Source organism: Microchirus variegatus (assembly GCF_963457635.1).
Source record: "Microchirus variegatus genome assembly, chromosome: 12".
In the NCBI taxonomy this organism is placed as follows: domain Eukaryota; kingdom Metazoa; phylum Chordata; class Actinopteri; order Pleuronectiformes; family Soleidae; genus Microchirus; species Microchirus variegatus.
This window is the reverse complement of record NC_139813.1, coordinates 28,945,722-28,961,873: the sequence shown is the minus strand read 5'-3', so window position 1 is coordinate 28,961,873 and position 16,152 is coordinate 28,945,722. Positions and strand designations below refer to the sequence as shown.

At 49.0% G+C, this 16,152-nt stretch overlaps 2 protein-coding genes across 3 annotated transcripts in view; one reads left to right on the top strand and one right to left on the bottom strand.

Annotated features, from left to right (window-relative positions):
* Nucleotides 1–16,047, top strand: part of brf1b (BRF1 general transcription factor IIIB subunit b) — a 17,217-nt gene extending 1,170 nt beyond the window's left edge. The window contains exons 3-19 of the mRNA XM_083899110.1: nucleotides 6,632–6,712; nucleotides 6,812–6,985; nucleotides 7,071–7,102; nucleotides 7,185–7,257; nucleotides 10,909–11,058; nucleotides 11,437–11,530; nucleotides 11,740–11,866; nucleotides 11,954–11,993; nucleotides 12,298–12,393; nucleotides 12,722–13,021; nucleotides 13,652–13,713; nucleotides 13,795–13,876; nucleotides 14,172–14,224; nucleotides 14,329–14,618; nucleotides 14,794–14,848; nucleotides 15,510–15,699; nucleotides 15,920–16,047. Of these exons, the coding sequence (XP_083755236.1) occupies nucleotides 6,632–6,712; nucleotides 6,812–6,985; nucleotides 7,071–7,102; nucleotides 7,185–7,257; nucleotides 10,909–11,058; nucleotides 11,437–11,530; nucleotides 11,740–11,866; nucleotides 11,954–11,993; nucleotides 12,298–12,393; nucleotides 12,722–13,021; nucleotides 13,652–13,713; nucleotides 13,795–13,876; nucleotides 14,172–14,224; nucleotides 14,329–14,618; nucleotides 14,794–14,848; nucleotides 15,510–15,699; nucleotides 15,920–15,954 (1,934 nt within the window). The 3' untranslated portion in view covers nucleotides 15,955–16,047. The remainder of the gene's footprint in view (nucleotides 1–6,631; nucleotides 6,713–6,811; nucleotides 6,986–7,070; nucleotides 7,103–7,184; nucleotides 7,258–10,908; nucleotides 11,059–11,436; nucleotides 11,531–11,739; nucleotides 11,867–11,953; nucleotides 11,994–12,297; nucleotides 12,394–12,721; nucleotides 13,022–13,651; nucleotides 13,714–13,794; nucleotides 13,877–14,171; nucleotides 14,225–14,328; nucleotides 14,619–14,793; nucleotides 14,849–15,509; nucleotides 15,700–15,919) is intronic.
* Nucleotides 7,841–10,529, bottom strand: LOC310935317 (BTB/POZ domain-containing protein 6-B-like). Of its 2 annotated transcripts, XM_083899185.1 has the most exons (5): nucleotides 10,398–10,529; nucleotides 10,019–10,257; nucleotides 9,811–9,901; nucleotides 9,497–9,615; nucleotides 7,841–8,983 (listed from the first exon to the last, which is right to left on the bottom strand). In XM_083899185.1, the coding sequence occupies exons 2-5, from the start codon at nucleotides 10,210–10,212 to the stop codon at nucleotides 7,951–7,953; spliced, it is 1,437 nt and encodes a 478-aa protein (XP_083755311.1). In that variant the 5' UTR covers nucleotides 10,213–10,257; nucleotides 10,398–10,529; the 3' UTR covers nucleotides 7,841–7,950. The 2 variants fall into 2 exon arrangements, with proteins under 2 accessions (XP_083755311.1, XP_083755312.1); XM_083899186.1 differs by lacking the exon at nucleotides 10,398–10,529 and having other exon boundaries at nucleotides 10,019–10,360.
* Nucleotides 16,048–16,152: the final 105 nt, after the last annotated feature.

Sequence of the window (16,152 nt, the reverse complement as noted above, 5' to 3'; positions counted from 1 at the left end):
GCCTTGATGAACACTAGATCCAAACAGACGCTCACAGTTCCACCCACTGTGGACCTTCAGGTCTAAACCTGGACTAAATCCAGTAAACGCGTTCAGGTTCTTGGGTTCTTGTTCTCCGACTTGGACCAGAGTCCTGGATGTGGTCTGTGGTGTGAGGCTGAGAGTGTCTGGACTCTGGAGGTTCTGCTGTGTGGACTGGTCCTGAGTTTGGAATCTTCCAGAGAAACCAGGACCAGGTCGGACTCTGATGTGAGACGCACCTGAAGAAAAGAGTCCGGTCAAAATTAACTGTCCAGAATAATCCTATTATTACCATAAAGTGTATGTAAGATGACAGGATTAATCCAAAAATACAAAAACAAAACTTCCTCAGTTTTGACCGAAGGAGGTTTGGTTTAATTTAGTGGATTTTGTGTAATCACGATGATCCTGAACAAAATAGTGAATCACAACAATCATCGGAACATTTTGAATTCAACAATTGTTGTTTGTAAAAGACACAAAACTCACTTTGTTCAGAATCTTCAGTTTAAAAATGAGATTTACAGATTAATATTAAGAATGTTTGACTAAACCCTGGTTCAGGTTCTAGAGAGAATCGAGAAGGCGGTTCTTGTGCTCACCCACAGGTAGAAACACTTTTCTTTGAGCTGAAACAGATTCTGGTCCTCCACGGTTTCCTGTGTACGCCCCTGCTTGGACAAGGTCCTGGTTCTGGTGTGGTCCCTGCTCGATCGCTGCAGGCGGGTGCAGTTTGACTCCGACTGGTCTATGGTCTTGTCCAAGGTTTGATCCTCTAGGGCCTTGAAGCTCTTGGGGGGTCTGGTGTTTGCCATGACTGCAGACTCGTGTCAGGACCAGGTCTGACTGTGGCTGATCAGAGATCTGTCCAACAGGAGGCTGAGGCTGACGTCCAGAACACAGCAGTTTGCTCAGAGGTTTGATTCTGATGTTGTGTACATTGGACCCGATCCTCTCGGTGTTCCGTCTGTCCATGGACCCGATCCTCTCGGTGTTCCGTCTGTCCATGGACCCGATCCTCTCGGTGTTCCGTCTGTCCATGGACCCGATCCTCTCCAGGTCTTGGTTGACCCGTTGGTTGCCGACAGCGTCAGGTGACGAAAGATTACCCTGAAGATTGGGACCATCCTGTCCTGGACGTTCAGAGTCAGAGCTCGGTGTTTGGACCCTGTGGTCCAGAACCTGGTCAGATGTGGGGGAATTATGTGCAGAGACACTTTGGTGTTGACCAGGCTCAGATGAAACCTGCTGAGGGACAGTTTGAGGTTTGGGATTCTGGGCTGGAAATGTTTGGAGAGAGGAGACCAACTGAAGTCCTTCTGATCCTTCAGTGAAGTGGATCGACCCAGGTTTGGGTTGAGGCTCAGGGCTTTGGCTGACTCCATTAAGTGGGGGGGTGTTTGGATTTCCAAAGCTTTTACAGTTTTGCCCAGGGACTTTATTTGCTGAATCTGCAGCAAAAAAAAGGTTTGCGGTTAAACAAACAGACACAGACACACACAGACACACACAGACACACACACACAGACACACACACCTTTCAAATCTCTTAAGACTCACCATCGAGGCTCCCAAAGACCTGGATGGAACCAAACCCAGGAGCCCCTGCTCTGAAGACCCTGTCCACAGAGAGTCTGCTGACTGCACTCAGGAGGTAGAAACACCTCAGCGTCAACCTGCTCAACACAAACGTCACAACATTTGCTTCTATTGGCACATGTTTGTGTTCCAACAGGAAGGGGCGGGGCCCCAAGGTTAGGTTCTTACTTAAACTGAGATTCTCTTGAGATGAAGTTGGGTCCATCTGGAATCAGCTGTCTGTCATGGATGATCTCATTCTCATAAACCACATAGGAATCTCCCACCTGTGAAAACACAGCAGTACCTGTAGTGTCCTCTAGGTGAACCTGGTCCTGTGAGGGTCCTTTAACGATGGACAATCCTAAAGTCCTAAAGTCTGACCACTTCCTGTCGCGCTAATGTACGACACAAAACATGTATTTTATAAAATGAATACAAAATATTTTAGAAAAATCACAAATGTTATGAAGCGTGATGACTTCCTGTTCGCGCTAACGACTACTTACATTAAAAATAACATTAACATTTTTATTATACAAGATACCAATTTAAAGCTAGTTTATAATTTTATTTTTAAACATTCTGACAAAAGTTTATTCTCAAACCTTTTTTATACATTTCTAACACGACTCTCGTGAGTTTGCAGCAGGCTGTACACCAGCAGGTGAAATGCTGCCCCCCACAGGTCAAAGTTCTCACCTACCATGGCTCTGGTTCCACAGGAGTTCACCTTGAACTCAAACAGAACTCTGGATCCATCGGCCTGTTTGGGTCCACAGGTGCGGTCCAGAAGACTGGTTCTGCCGGGCCAGACTGTGGGCCAGGTGAACGTTGGACTGGTGACCACCGTCATGGTTCCGTCTGCAGAACAGACTGAAATCACAGACTGAAATCACAGACCACTCACTTATTTATCACTGTGTTCAAACGCCATCAGTTTAATAAGGTCAATGATTCTGCGTCACGTGACTTTACTGCTTTGGGCTCAGTGTAGTTACCCATCATGTCCTCAGTTTTGAAGAGGCAGCGTTTGGAGACGGACGTCTGGACCTCCAGAGTTCTGGTGTCTCTCAGGACAAGTTTAAATGTCCCATAAAAGTTTGACAGGTTGATGTCCTGAAATAAAGAAGACGATTATCTGATCATTTAAACTTTAGATTCATGGGGAGGAAAGACAAGAATTAGAATTACCACAGGGATGAAGGCTCCCCCTTGTGGCACTGAAGACTCACTGCTGTTGTGTACTTACTTCATATGTGAATCCGATGGAGAACACAGGAACCTCCAGGGAGGTTCTGTGGCTGTCATTGTGGAGGCGGTACCTTCTCTGAGCCACCAGCTCTGATGTCAGAGCTTCATGGTCCACTCCCACCTCCCACAGACTGATGGCTCGAGGAGGATGGACCACGTTAAAGGTGATTCCTCTGTTTGAACACTGAGCCGTTATCTGAGGAGGAACTTCAGAGGAGGAACAGGAGGAGCAACTTCAGAGGAGGAACAGGAGGAGCAACTTCAGAGGAGCAAAAGGAGGAGCAACTTCAGAGGAGCAAAAGGAGGAGCAACTTCAGAGGAGGAGCAACAGGAGGAGCAACTTCATAGGAGGAGCAACTTCAGAGGAGGAGCAACAGGAGGAGCAACTTCATAGGAGGAACAGGAGGAGCAACTTCAGAGGAGCAAAAGGAGGAGCAACTTCAGAGGAGGAGCAACAGGAGGAGCAACTTCAGAGGAGCAAAAGGAGGAGCAACTTCAGAGGAGGAGCAACTTCATAGGAGGAGCAACTTCAGAGGAGCAACATCAGAGGAGGAGCAACAGGAGGAGCAACTTCAGAGGAGGAACAGAACAGGAGGAGGAACTTCAGAGGAGCAGGAGTTGAGAGAACTTGTCTTTCATTCAGATCAGTGTTTACCGTGACGTAACAGGAAGTAACATTTGTACGTACATGTGTTGAAGAGCCGCGTGCTGACGGACGTGTGGTGGTGATAGGAACTTCTCTGAGCTACGATGGTTAAAGTGAAGTTCAGATCTGCAGAGTACTGGACCACACCACCTCCTAAATACTGAAGGAGAAACAACACTTAGCATCAACAAAGACTCACACAAACAAGCAGAGACCTCCTCACCGTGGAGTGGACGGCAGCGTCCTCAAAGGGCAGCTGGAGCTCGTAGGCTCGACTTCCGTTAGCGTGAAGGACCGGTGTGATGATGACGCTGTGCTCGCCGTCCTCCACCATCAGCTGCTTCCTGTTGATCCACACTTCCTCTAAAATGACATCAGCAGGAATGTTTCCCAGGTAGATGATGAACACCTGGAGATGACCGTCTGTCTCTGCAGGAAGAAGAAGGACGAGGATGCCATCGTGAACATGTTTTGATTGAAAAACACTTGAGTTTCTGATGTTGCTGCAGAGGTCAGAGGTCAGAGTCTGACGTACGCTGCAGAGTGAACGGCGGCCGACATAAGGGCGGCGTCTCCAGCACTCGGAGAACTCGGTGTCTGGTGTCGGAGCTGCTGCCGTCTTCGTAGCGCAGAGTGAAGATGTGTTCGTACAACATGAAGATCGTAAACAGCTCTTCATACATGTCGTTCACCACCAAACTCTGCACAACAAACAGTTCATCAATGGTTCGGTCCAGTCCTGTGGTCCGGACCAGTGGAAGATTGTGACATGGAAGACTTTACCTTTCTATAACCTCCTTCTGCTCCAAAAGGAACCGTGATCTGGACCAGACTCCCTCTCTGGACTAGACTGATCCCTCTGCTGGTGGCGTTGACTTCTTCTAACAGCTCACCCTCCACGCCCACACTGAGCATCTGACTCTCAAACATCGCTGCCTCCTCAACCAGAGGGGTCATGTCCCGAGGAACGGCCCACAGCAGCCAAGAACCATCAAAAGAACCCGAATCTAAACATCAACACACACCGTGAGAGCAGCTTGATGACCCCTGAGATGACCCCTGTGATGACCCCTGTGATGACGCCTGTGATGACCTGGGAGATGACCCCTGTGATGACCCCTGAGATGACCCCTGTGATGACCTGGGAGATGACCCCTGTGATGACCCCTGAGATGACCCCTGTGATGACGCCTGTGATGACCTGGGAGATGACCCCTGTGATGACCCCTGTGATGACGCCTGTGATGACCTGGGAGATGACCCCTGTGATGACCCCTGAGATGACCCCTGTGATGACCCCTGTGATGACGCCTGTGATGACCCCTGAGATGACCCCTGTGATGAGGCCTGTGATGACGCCTGAGATGACCCCTGTGATGACCCCTGAGATGACGCCTGTGATGACCCCTGAGATGACCCCTGTGATGACCCCTGTGATGACCTACTACGTGGACATGCCATGGACATGTCAATCATCACCATCACCAGCCGCTTCCTGAAGAACAGAGAAACCTGGACGACCTCCACAGGGACGCCGTCCACCTGAGGACAAACAGGAAGAAAAGGACAAGCTTTGGTACTAATTCATATTGTAGTTGTGTTGTGTTCTCCGACAGAGAACTGTCGTGTTCTCCGACAGAGAACAGTCGTTTCTTGGGCTTAAATTTAAGCTAATATCTTTATCAAAGGGACGTTAGAATAAACGTTAGAGTGAAACATCGGGAACTTACTGACACTCGAGTTAACGTTGACTCACCATCGTGACGTTAGCTTGCTGCTGTTTGTACCGTGACCGTAGCACCACCCTGTGGTCAGTCGTGGTCAGGCTGTAGCCCTGCGTCTGCGCCTCACTGATGGACATGGAGGACACCTGTCCGTCTCTTTGCAGAAACAACAGCTGCCAGGTGGGCGTGGCCATCTTCTGAGCCTAAAGTCCAATCAGACGCGTCGTTACAGTGACAGAACCCGTGTGCAGCTGGGAGCTGAGGCTTCTGGGACGTTACCTGAGAGAAAGCTGCTCGCCACACGTGGTCACCGCCTTCACACGAGGACTGTTTGTTCACGTTGACCTGGGTCACATGACCTGATGCTTTAGGACCATGTGGTTTCAGATGGTGTGATGTTCTGAGCTCACCTCCATGTAGTGGTCCTCACAGATGATCTCCCTCTGAGTCCATGACGCAGAACATGCAGCAGACACCGAGTGTCCGGTCCAGTCGCCGCCATCATCGCTCACCATCACGTTAAATCTGAACGTGAAAACTTCATCGTTCTGAAGAAGAAAATAAGAGTTGATCACGCTGGCTGAGGAGGCCCCGCCCTCTGCCCCGCCCCCCCTGCCTCTGCCCCGCCCTCACCTGGTTGTGAGTGAAGCAGGAATAGTAGGAAGCTCTGAAGGTGGTGACGTCATCTGCCTCTAACGTACTGACGCTGTAACCACACTGCGACGCCAGCTGATCGTCGATGACGTGGACGCCGTCTCCATCTACATCACGACATCCCAGGGTCAAAGGTCAAAGGTCACCTGTGCATTTGTGTGCATCGACTCAAAGAACTCACCTACAGCCTCGAAACGTGGCGTCTGTGGAGACACCACGTGGATCCACAGGTAACGGTCTCTACACTGGGACTGGACTGGAGTCTCCACCAATCCTGAGAGGTTTGACCACAGGTCAGAGTTCAACAGGAAGTGACATCACAAAGAATAAACAAGCAACTTTACCTTCAGTCGTTGATCGTGTAAACAAAGTACAGGTGAAGAGAAGTCTGAAAGAAAAGACAAAACAGTCATCTCCTCCGTCTGAGGTGTCTCAACCCTGTCTCAACAGTGTCTCAACAGTGTCTCCTCTGTCTCAACAGTGTCTCCTCTGTCTTCTGTGTCTTCAGTGTGAGACAAACGTCCTCAGGTGTGGACACAAACTCACCTGAGAAAGGTGGCTGCAGTCATGGCAGAGCAGTGGTCTCTGTGAGGTGTGGCTCTGCAGCAGCTGACCTAATCACATGATCACTGTCACCAGCTGATGCTGATGAGTCTGATCAGGGGGCGGAGCCTACAAACACATGACACGAATGAAATGAAATGATTGGACAGATGAATGACAGATGGACTCACCTCTTCTTCTTCTCCTTCAGGTCCAGTTAAAGCTCCTCAGCTGGGTTCTGGTTTCCACACCAGTGTTGGTAAAGAGTCCAGAGCTCAGACGCTGCAGGGCGGTGAGTATCTTCATCATCATCATCATCATCATTTTCATCATCTGTGATGAAGATGATGATGATGATGAGGTGTACCCGTGTGTGTGTGTGTGCTCTCAGGTAAGCGTCAGATCCAGCAGCTGGGCAGTCAGCTGCAGCTGAACCAGCACTGTTTGGACACGGCCTTCAACTTCTTCAAGATGGTCGTCAGTAAACATCTGACCAGAGGACGAAAGATGGAGCACGTGATCGCGGCCTGTCTGTACCTGGTGTGTCGCACTGAAGGGACGCCACGTATCCTAGCAACCACCTGTGTGTGTGTGTGTGTGTGTGAGTGTGTGTGAACTTACTGTAAGACTCTTCCTGACCGGTGTGACAGACATGCTGCTGGACCTGAGTGACCTCCTGCAGGTATGATGACCTCTGACCTTCTGTCAGCTGCTCTCTCTGGACCTTGTTGTTGTTGTTGTTGTTAACTGTTTCCTGTTTCCAGGTCAATGTTTACATCCTGGGAAAAACCTTCCTGCTGTTGGCTCGTGAACTCTGCATCAACGCACCCGCCATCGGTGAGCACATGACCTGACTCCGCCCCCCCTAACCTGACTCCGCCCACCCTAACCCATGACCTGACTCCTAGTTTAAACTAAAGTTTTTATATAAACTAACTCCACTGAGTCGTTGAGACAGAAAAACAAAGAGAAACAGTTTTCACTCTTTACTCCACAGTTACATGTGACAAACTGATTATGTCCAGGTACTGGACAGGTACTGGACAGGTGTTGGACAGGTATTGGACAGGTATTGGACAGGTACTGGACAGGTACTGGACAGGTGTTGGACAGGTATTGGACAGGTATTGGACAGGTACTGGACAGGTACTGGACAGGTGTTGGACAGGTACTGGACAGGTACTGGACAGGTGTTGGACAGGTACTGGACAGGTATTGGACAGGTATTGGACAGGTACTGGACAGGTGTTGGACAGGTATTGGACAGGTATTGGACAGGTACTGGACAGGTACTGGACAGGTGTTGGACAGGTACTGGACAGGTATTGGACAGGTATTGGACAGGTACTGGACAGGTGTTGGACAGGTATTGGACAGGTACTGGACAGGTACTGGACAGGTATTGGACAGGGACACAAACTCCAAACAAACAGGAACACACTTTATTTTGGGGGTTTTCATTGAGCTAATCAGCTTCCAGCTCAGAGCAACAGTGTATGCTTGCGTTTACAGATCTAGTTTGAGTTGCGTTCAGCAGTAAAAGACGAGCTCAGGGATCTGCCCCCCCTGCACACCGGTCCCGTTGGTACTGTCCGAGGAACACTGGAACTGGAAGGTGACTTTCCCACACTGCACCTCAGTCATCCCCTCCTGTCCAAAGTAACTCAGCTCGTTTCCGTCCAGGACGGCGCTGACGGTGTAGAAAGTGTCCTGTTCCACCTGCACCGGGTGCTCGAACCACACGGGGAATGTTCCACTCGAGCCGTCTGACAGGAACTTGGTGACGTTCTGGGCCACAGTGGTTCCCTGTCTCTTGAGTTCAATCTTCACGCTGTACTCTGCTTTCCCGCTGCTCGACCCGTACAGACCCAGTCCAGCGATGAAGATCCTCCTGTCCACTGCAAACTGGATGCTGTCACAGCGCCCCCTGTAGCGCCACTGGTTACTGCGGTAGGCTGAGGACTGGAAGCGGTGGCACCTCTGTGGAGCCAGACCCATCCGCTTCACCAGAGGAAAATCCAGTCTTGGTTTTGTGGTGGCGGTGAACCACAGGAAAACATCACGAGTCTCCTTCAGCGTTAGAACGTCCGACTGAGCCGCTCCGTCTGCGAACTCCTGCAGGGTCATGGTCGGGATCCGGACCAGGTACAGAGCCTTACCCAGAACCGTGCGCTGGTTCTCCGGGTTGACGGGCAGACCCTGCCGCTGACACTCAGCAGCCGCCCAGCTCAGAACCGCCTGGAAGACGACGACCTCTCGTACGTTGAGCGTTTCTCTCTGAAGGACGATCTCCAGCGTGGGTCGGTCCATCTCACAGAATCCGTCTGAATGCAGAGCGAGTTCTGCCTGAGCGTCGATCACCTCCCAGCAGCGCTGCGTCAGCTCGGGTTCCTCGAACAGACGACTCTGAGACAGGAGGACGCAGGCGTTCTTAGCCTCTAAACTGGTCTCCAGAAAGGTGACGCAGGCCTTCGCCAGAGCAGGAACGATGTACTTCTTAGCAGCGTAGAGCGTCGTTAGCACCGTGTCGGCCTCCAGCTCGATCTCATCGCTGTACATGTACCTGAACATGTACAAGTACACACAAACACATCCACGTAGTTTAAATATTCATCAAATACTTTTTTGGTTTGAATCATTTCTTTCTTTTTATGGAGCAAAGAACCAGAAAAGAAGCTGAAAAATCACAAAAACTGGTTTGAATTATTAAAAAACTAAAAGTGAAAAATCCATGAAAACAGCAGAAAAATCCTTCACTTTTCTCTTCATTAGAATAAACTCCTTATGTTCTCTTCACTAGTCCCCCTCCCTCTAACTAGTCCCCCTCCCTCTAACTAGTCCCCCTCCCTCTAACTAGTCACCCCTCCCTCTAACTAGTCCCCCTCCCTCTAACTAGTCACCCCTCCCTCTAACTAGTCCCCCCTCCCTCTAACTAGACCCCCCTCCCTCTAACTAGTCCCCCCTCCCTCTAACTAGACCCCCCTCCCTCTAACTAGACCCCCCTCCCTCTAACTAGACCCCCCTCCCTCTGACTAGTCCCCCTCCCTCTAACTCAGAACCCTGACTTTGGACTCACTTTAACAGGATGAGAAAAGCTGTTGGTTCCACGTCAGGGATCTGGATGTCAGATTGTCCTTCAGCCAGATCTCCATAAAACATGGCTCCAAACACTGAGCTGCCCACGGCCAGGACGTACTGCAGGAGACCAGGACCAGGTTCAGACAGGAGACCAGGACCAGGTTCAGACAGGAGACCAGGACCAGGGTTGGACAGGAGACCAGGACCAGGGTTAGACAGGAGACCAGGGTTAGACAGGAAGTACAACTCGTGAATCACAGTCACACAGGAAGTACAACTCCTGTATGAGTCAGACAGGAAGTAGAACTGTACCTTATGAGCTGGGACTCTCTGAGCTCCCCCTGGAGGACCAACGAGGAAGTGAACGTCGGCCATGTGGTTGTTGTTGAACATCAAAGCGTTCCTGCAGAGAAACAAACATCACATGACGGCCGTGGGGTTGCTGGTGCCAATCCTAGCTGACACGGGGTGAAAGGTCACCAGAGTATTGACAGTTAATCTGCATGACGTCATAACTCACCTCTCTCGGAGAGTGGGCGGGGCCGCCTGCCACCTGTCTGCGTCATCGCTGGCGTTGATGGCGTCATCGACGTCTCGCTCACTCTGGTTTTCAGACGCCGGCTCTGATTGGTTCTGCTCAATGAAACTCTTCTTCACCTCCACCTCTGTGACGTCACTGTGAGGGAGGCTCGTGGACAAGAGTTCAGCTGCCATCTTCCCTGAGCAGTGACGTCACATGCGCAGCATAACGATGACTTCCTGTCAGAGATATGTGGCAAAATAAATCACGTGAAAAACTGAACACTAATCCCAGAGATTAACGTCTAATCTGATGAAGATTGACCCGCAGCGTGGACGCGGATCATATGACCCGCCGGTTCCACGTGCAGCGCTCGTACCAGAGCAGTCACCGTGCACGAGCGCCTCTGATGTGATCGATAATCAGCGATGATCGATAACCGCGTGTTAATCCGTCGTTGTCGTGATTCAGGAGTTAAAAGCAGCTGCAGACGCTGTTTCTCTGTCCGCCATCTTAGATCCTGCTGCTGCTGCTGCGCCGCGCTGCGCCGCCAGGTGGCGACAGAGGCGATGACGTCACTGAGGTTTAGAACAGGCTGAGAATCATAAAGACACAGAAGTGATTTCATGATTTAATGATTTAATGAAGACAATGACTGACTTTATTTTTTTAAAAGTGAAACAAACAACATCAGTAATACAAACGTGTGTGTGTGTGTGTGTGTATACATATATATGTATTTATACACACGTATACATATAAAAACAACTTTGTTTATTTTTATTGAAACTAATGCTCTCTCTCTCTCTCTCTCTCTCTCACACACACCCTCACACACACACACTCTCTCTCTCACACACTCACACTCTCACACACACACACACACACAGACCCATGTCTGTACATCCCTCGTTTCGCTCACATGTTAGACTTTGGCTCAAAGACTCATGACGTGTCGATGACGGCTCTTCGTCTTCTTCAGAGGATGAAGAGAGACTGGATGCACACGGGACGACGACCGTCAGGTCTGTGTGGAGCAGGTACGTCACCATGGCAACCACCACTATCATCACTTTATCACCACCACTAACATCACTTTATCACCATGGCAACCACCACTATCATCACTTTATCACCATGGCAACCACCACTATCATCACTTTATCACCATGGCAACCACCACTATCATCACTTTATCACCATGGCAACCACCACTATCATCACTTTATCACCATGGCAACCACCACTATCATCACTTTATCACCATGGCAACCACCACTATCATCACTTTATCACCATGGCAACCACCACTATCATCACTTTATCACCATGGCAACCACCACTATCATCACTTTATCACGATTCCTCGTCTGAATTAATAATGTGTGTTCATGTGTGTGTGTTCATGTGTGTGTCAGCTCTTCTTGTTGCAGCTCGCATGCACACGTTTCGACGAACAGTGAAGGACGTGATCAGTGTGGTGAAAGTCTGTCAGACCACTCTGAGGAAGAGGTGAGAAGATCACAGTAGATCTCTACAGTAGATCTCTACAGTAGATCACAGTAGATCTCTACAGTAGATCACAGTAGATCACAGTAGATCTCTACAGTAGATCACTACAGTAGATCACAGTAGATCTCTACAGTAGATCACAGTAGATCTCTACAGTAAATCACAGCAGCAGGTCATGACAGTAGATGGCGTTGCTCCGCCCCCTACAGGTTGACAGAGTTTGAGGACACACCCACCAGTCAGCTTACCATCGATGAGTTCATGCGAGTGGATCTAGATCAGGAATGTGACCCGCCTTCTTTCACTGCAGGACAACACAAGACCAAGATGCAGCAGGTCCCGCCCCCTGTCTCTGATTGGCTGCTGCACATGAACGAATAACTAATGACCCACGATCAATAACTGTTGTCTTTGTCTTTGTAGCTGGAGCATGAGCTAACCAGGAAGCTCGACGAGGTCGAAGGTCAGTTACCAAGGTTCACGTGACCTTTGACCTCTAATCAAAACAATTGAGAAGGACTGTTAGGAAACCATCTCAGACACTTTAGGACACTTAGAAGGACACGAGGGTACACGGGGGTTTTGAGGACACTTAGAAGGACACGAGGGTACACGGGGGTTTTGAGGACACTTAGAAGGACACGAGGATACACGGGGGTTTTGAGGACACTTAGAAGGACACGAGGGTACACGGGGGTTTTGAGGACACTTAGAAGGACACTTAAAGAGACAGGAGAATTTAAGTCTTTTTGTCCTCGTCCTCTCAGGAGAAATCAGCTGCTACAAAAACGAGATTGAGACGGAGCTGGAGAAGAGTCGACCTAAACTGAGAGGAATCTACGCTGCCTACGCCAAAGAGATTGGTGAGTCCACATGAGTCCACCTGAGTCCACCTGAGTCCACATTAGACCACCTGAGTCCACCTGAGTCCACATTAGACCACCTGAGACCACCTGAGTCCACATTAGACCACCTGAGTCCACCTGAGTCCACATTAGACCACCTGAGACCACCTGAGTCCACATGAGACCACCTGAGTCCACCTGAGACCACCTGAGACCACCTGAGTCCACATGAGACCACCTGAGTCCACCTGAGTCCACCTGAGACCACCTGAGACCACCTGAGTCCACATGAGACCACCTGTGTGTCTCCATGTCTTCAACATGTCTTTCCTTTGTCCCGTCACAGACCCTAAAGAAACCGAGGACACTGAAGTTTTGTCGTCGGCGTCTGATCTGGAGGAGGCGGAGTCTGAAGAGGCGGAGCTCCAGGCTGCCACCCAACACCTGACCCAGGACTTCCTGTGTCAGGTGATGCAGGAGGAGGTGGGACAAGACAAGAAGACGGACAGCGTCCAACAGGCAGTGGGTCCAGTGGAAGAGGGGGGCGGAGCTTTACGCCAGGTCGCCCCTCTGGCCACGATTCTGGGTCAGCTGACAAGCCCCGCCCCCTTTGACCTCCAACAGACTTGTGACCCTTCACCTGAGGGTAAGACCAGAGCACGATGACATCACCATGACATGATAACATCACCATGACATCATGATAACATCACCATGACATCATGATGACATCACCATGACATCATGATGACATCACCATGACATCATGATGACATCACCATGACATGATGACATCACCATGACATCATGATGACATCACCATGACGTCACCATGACATGATGACATCATGATGACATCACCATGACATGATGACATCACCATGACGTCATGTCATCACGATGACATCACCATGACATGATGACATCATGATGACATCACCATGACATGATAACATCACCATGACATCATGATGACATCACCATGACATGATGACATCACCATGACGTCACCATGACATGATGACATCACCATAACATGATGACATCACGATGACATCACCATGACATGATGACATCACGATGACATCACCATGACATGATGACATCACCATGACATCACCATGACATGATGACATCACCATAACATGATGACATCACGATGACATCACCATGACATGATGACATCATGATGACATCACCATGACATGATGACATCATGATGACATCACCATGACGACATGATGACATCACGATGAGTAAGATGTTTTTTGTGCAGATGTAGAGGCGGAGCGTGGCGTTCTGGACCTGGAGGACATCGATGATCAGGAGATTGAGAAGGTCAGTGCAGAAGCTTCTACTTCCTGGTGTTTTATTGTGAAAGGGTGTGCAGAGGAAGTGATGTGTGACTGTGTGTTACAGTACATCCTGAACGACAGGGAAGTTCAGGTGAAGACGGAACTTTGGATGAAACAGAACGCAGAATATCTGCAGGAGCAGAGAGGTCAGAGTCTTCATCATCATCATCATCATCATCACAGGAACAGACCATAATACTTCACTGTTACATAATACTTCACAGACAGACCATAATACTTCACAGACCATAATACTTCACAGACAGACCATAATACTTCACAGACCATAATACTTCACAGACAGACCATAATACTTCACAGACAGACCATAATACTTCACAGACAGACCATAATACTTCACTGTTACAGACCATAATACTTCACAGACCATAATACTTCACTGTGACACAAACTCACTCAAAGCTTTTTTTAAATGTGTAGAAAAAGAAGAGAGGATCAGGAAAGAGAAAGAACAGGGGACGTATAAAGAGAAGGTAAGAGTCATGTGATGATGTTGTGTGTCTGTGTGTATCTGTGTGTAGAAGAAGAAGTGTAGCAGAGGTGATGACGTTGTGTGTCTGTGTGTGTCTGTGTGTAGAAGAAGAAGAAGAAGTGTAGCAGAGGTGATGACGTTGAAGCTCTAACAGCCGGAGAAGCGATTGAAAAGATGTTGGAGAAGAAGAAAATCTCTAGAAAAATCAACTACGACGTTCTTAGAGATCTGAACAGCAGAGGGGGGGGCAGTAGCCCCGCCCACTGCAGCCCCGCCCACAACAACAACAACACAAACACAGACACACAACAAAGACTCAGCCGCCGCCGCCGCCACAGGAAGTCGTCTGGAGTTAACCACGAGCTAGCTGCTAATGCTAGCATCATGGGGAAGAGGTTAGACATCGATAACTGATCGTCATCAATAAACTCTGATATTAGATATATGTGTATATATACACATATACATGTATATATACACGTATATGTGTATATATACACGTATATACAGATATTTATACACACATATATATGTACATGTGATCAGGGTTAACGTTCTCTTTGGTCTCAGGTTTCAGCGTCTCATTTCAACTACGACAAAGAAGAAGAAGAGGGAGGAGCCTCAGGTGAGGAAGGACACGCCCACAGAGACACACACGCCCACAGAGACACACACACCCACAGAGACACACACACACAGAGACACACACACCCACAGAGACACAGAGACACACACCCACAGAGAGACACACACCCACAGAGACACACACACACACACACAGAGACACACACACACACACACACAGAGAGAGACACACACCCACAGAGACACACACACACACACACAGAGACACACACACATACAGAGACACACACACACAGACACACACACACACACACACAGAGACACACACACACACACACAGAGACACAGACACACACACACAGAGACACACACAGACACAGAGACACACAGACACAGACACACACACACACACAGAGACACACACACCCACAGAGACACACACACTCACACAGACACACACACACCCACAGAGACACACACACAGACACACACACTCACACAGAGAGACACACACACACACACACACAGAGAGACACACTCACACACACACCCACACACAGAGACACACACTCACACAGAGACACACACACACCCACAGAGACACACACTCACACAGAGACACACACACACTCACACAGAAACACAAACACACACACAGAGACACACACACACACACTCACCTAATGACTTTCTCCTGTCAGGCACAAACCCTCGTCACCATGACAACAACAACACAAACAACAACAACACAATCAGAGGCTGCAGCAGAAACGTCACATGACCCTGAACCACAGCCTGGCTCCTCCTCCTCCACAGCTGCTCCGCCCACTGTGGAGGAGGAGGAGGAAGAGGAGGAGGAAGAGTGTGTCAGTGCTCTGCAGCTGGTCGGAGGTTAGTGCTCTTATTGTGAAAATACCACAGGCTCTTGTTGTGAAAATACCACAAGCTCTTATTGTGAAAATACCACAGGCTCTTATTGTGAAAATACCACAAGCTCTTATTGTGAAAATACCACAAGCTCTTATTGTGAAAATACCACAGGCTCTTATTGTGAAAATACAACAAGCTCTTATTGTGAAAATACAGCAGGACTTGATTTTTTCTCTTTCAGATTACGGCTGTGAGGAGGAGGAAGTTGACCTTTGACCTTTGACCTGATCAATAATCAAACATCATCTTTTGTTTTTGTTACTGATTTTTAAAAATGTTTTTAACTTCCTGTTTAAGTTTATTAAAGACTGTTTTTAAAGTGATTCTGTTTCCATGGTTACACTCACACACACACACACACACACACTGCCCGTGACGTCATCTGACAGGCTCAGCCTCAGCTCAGACCGTGTC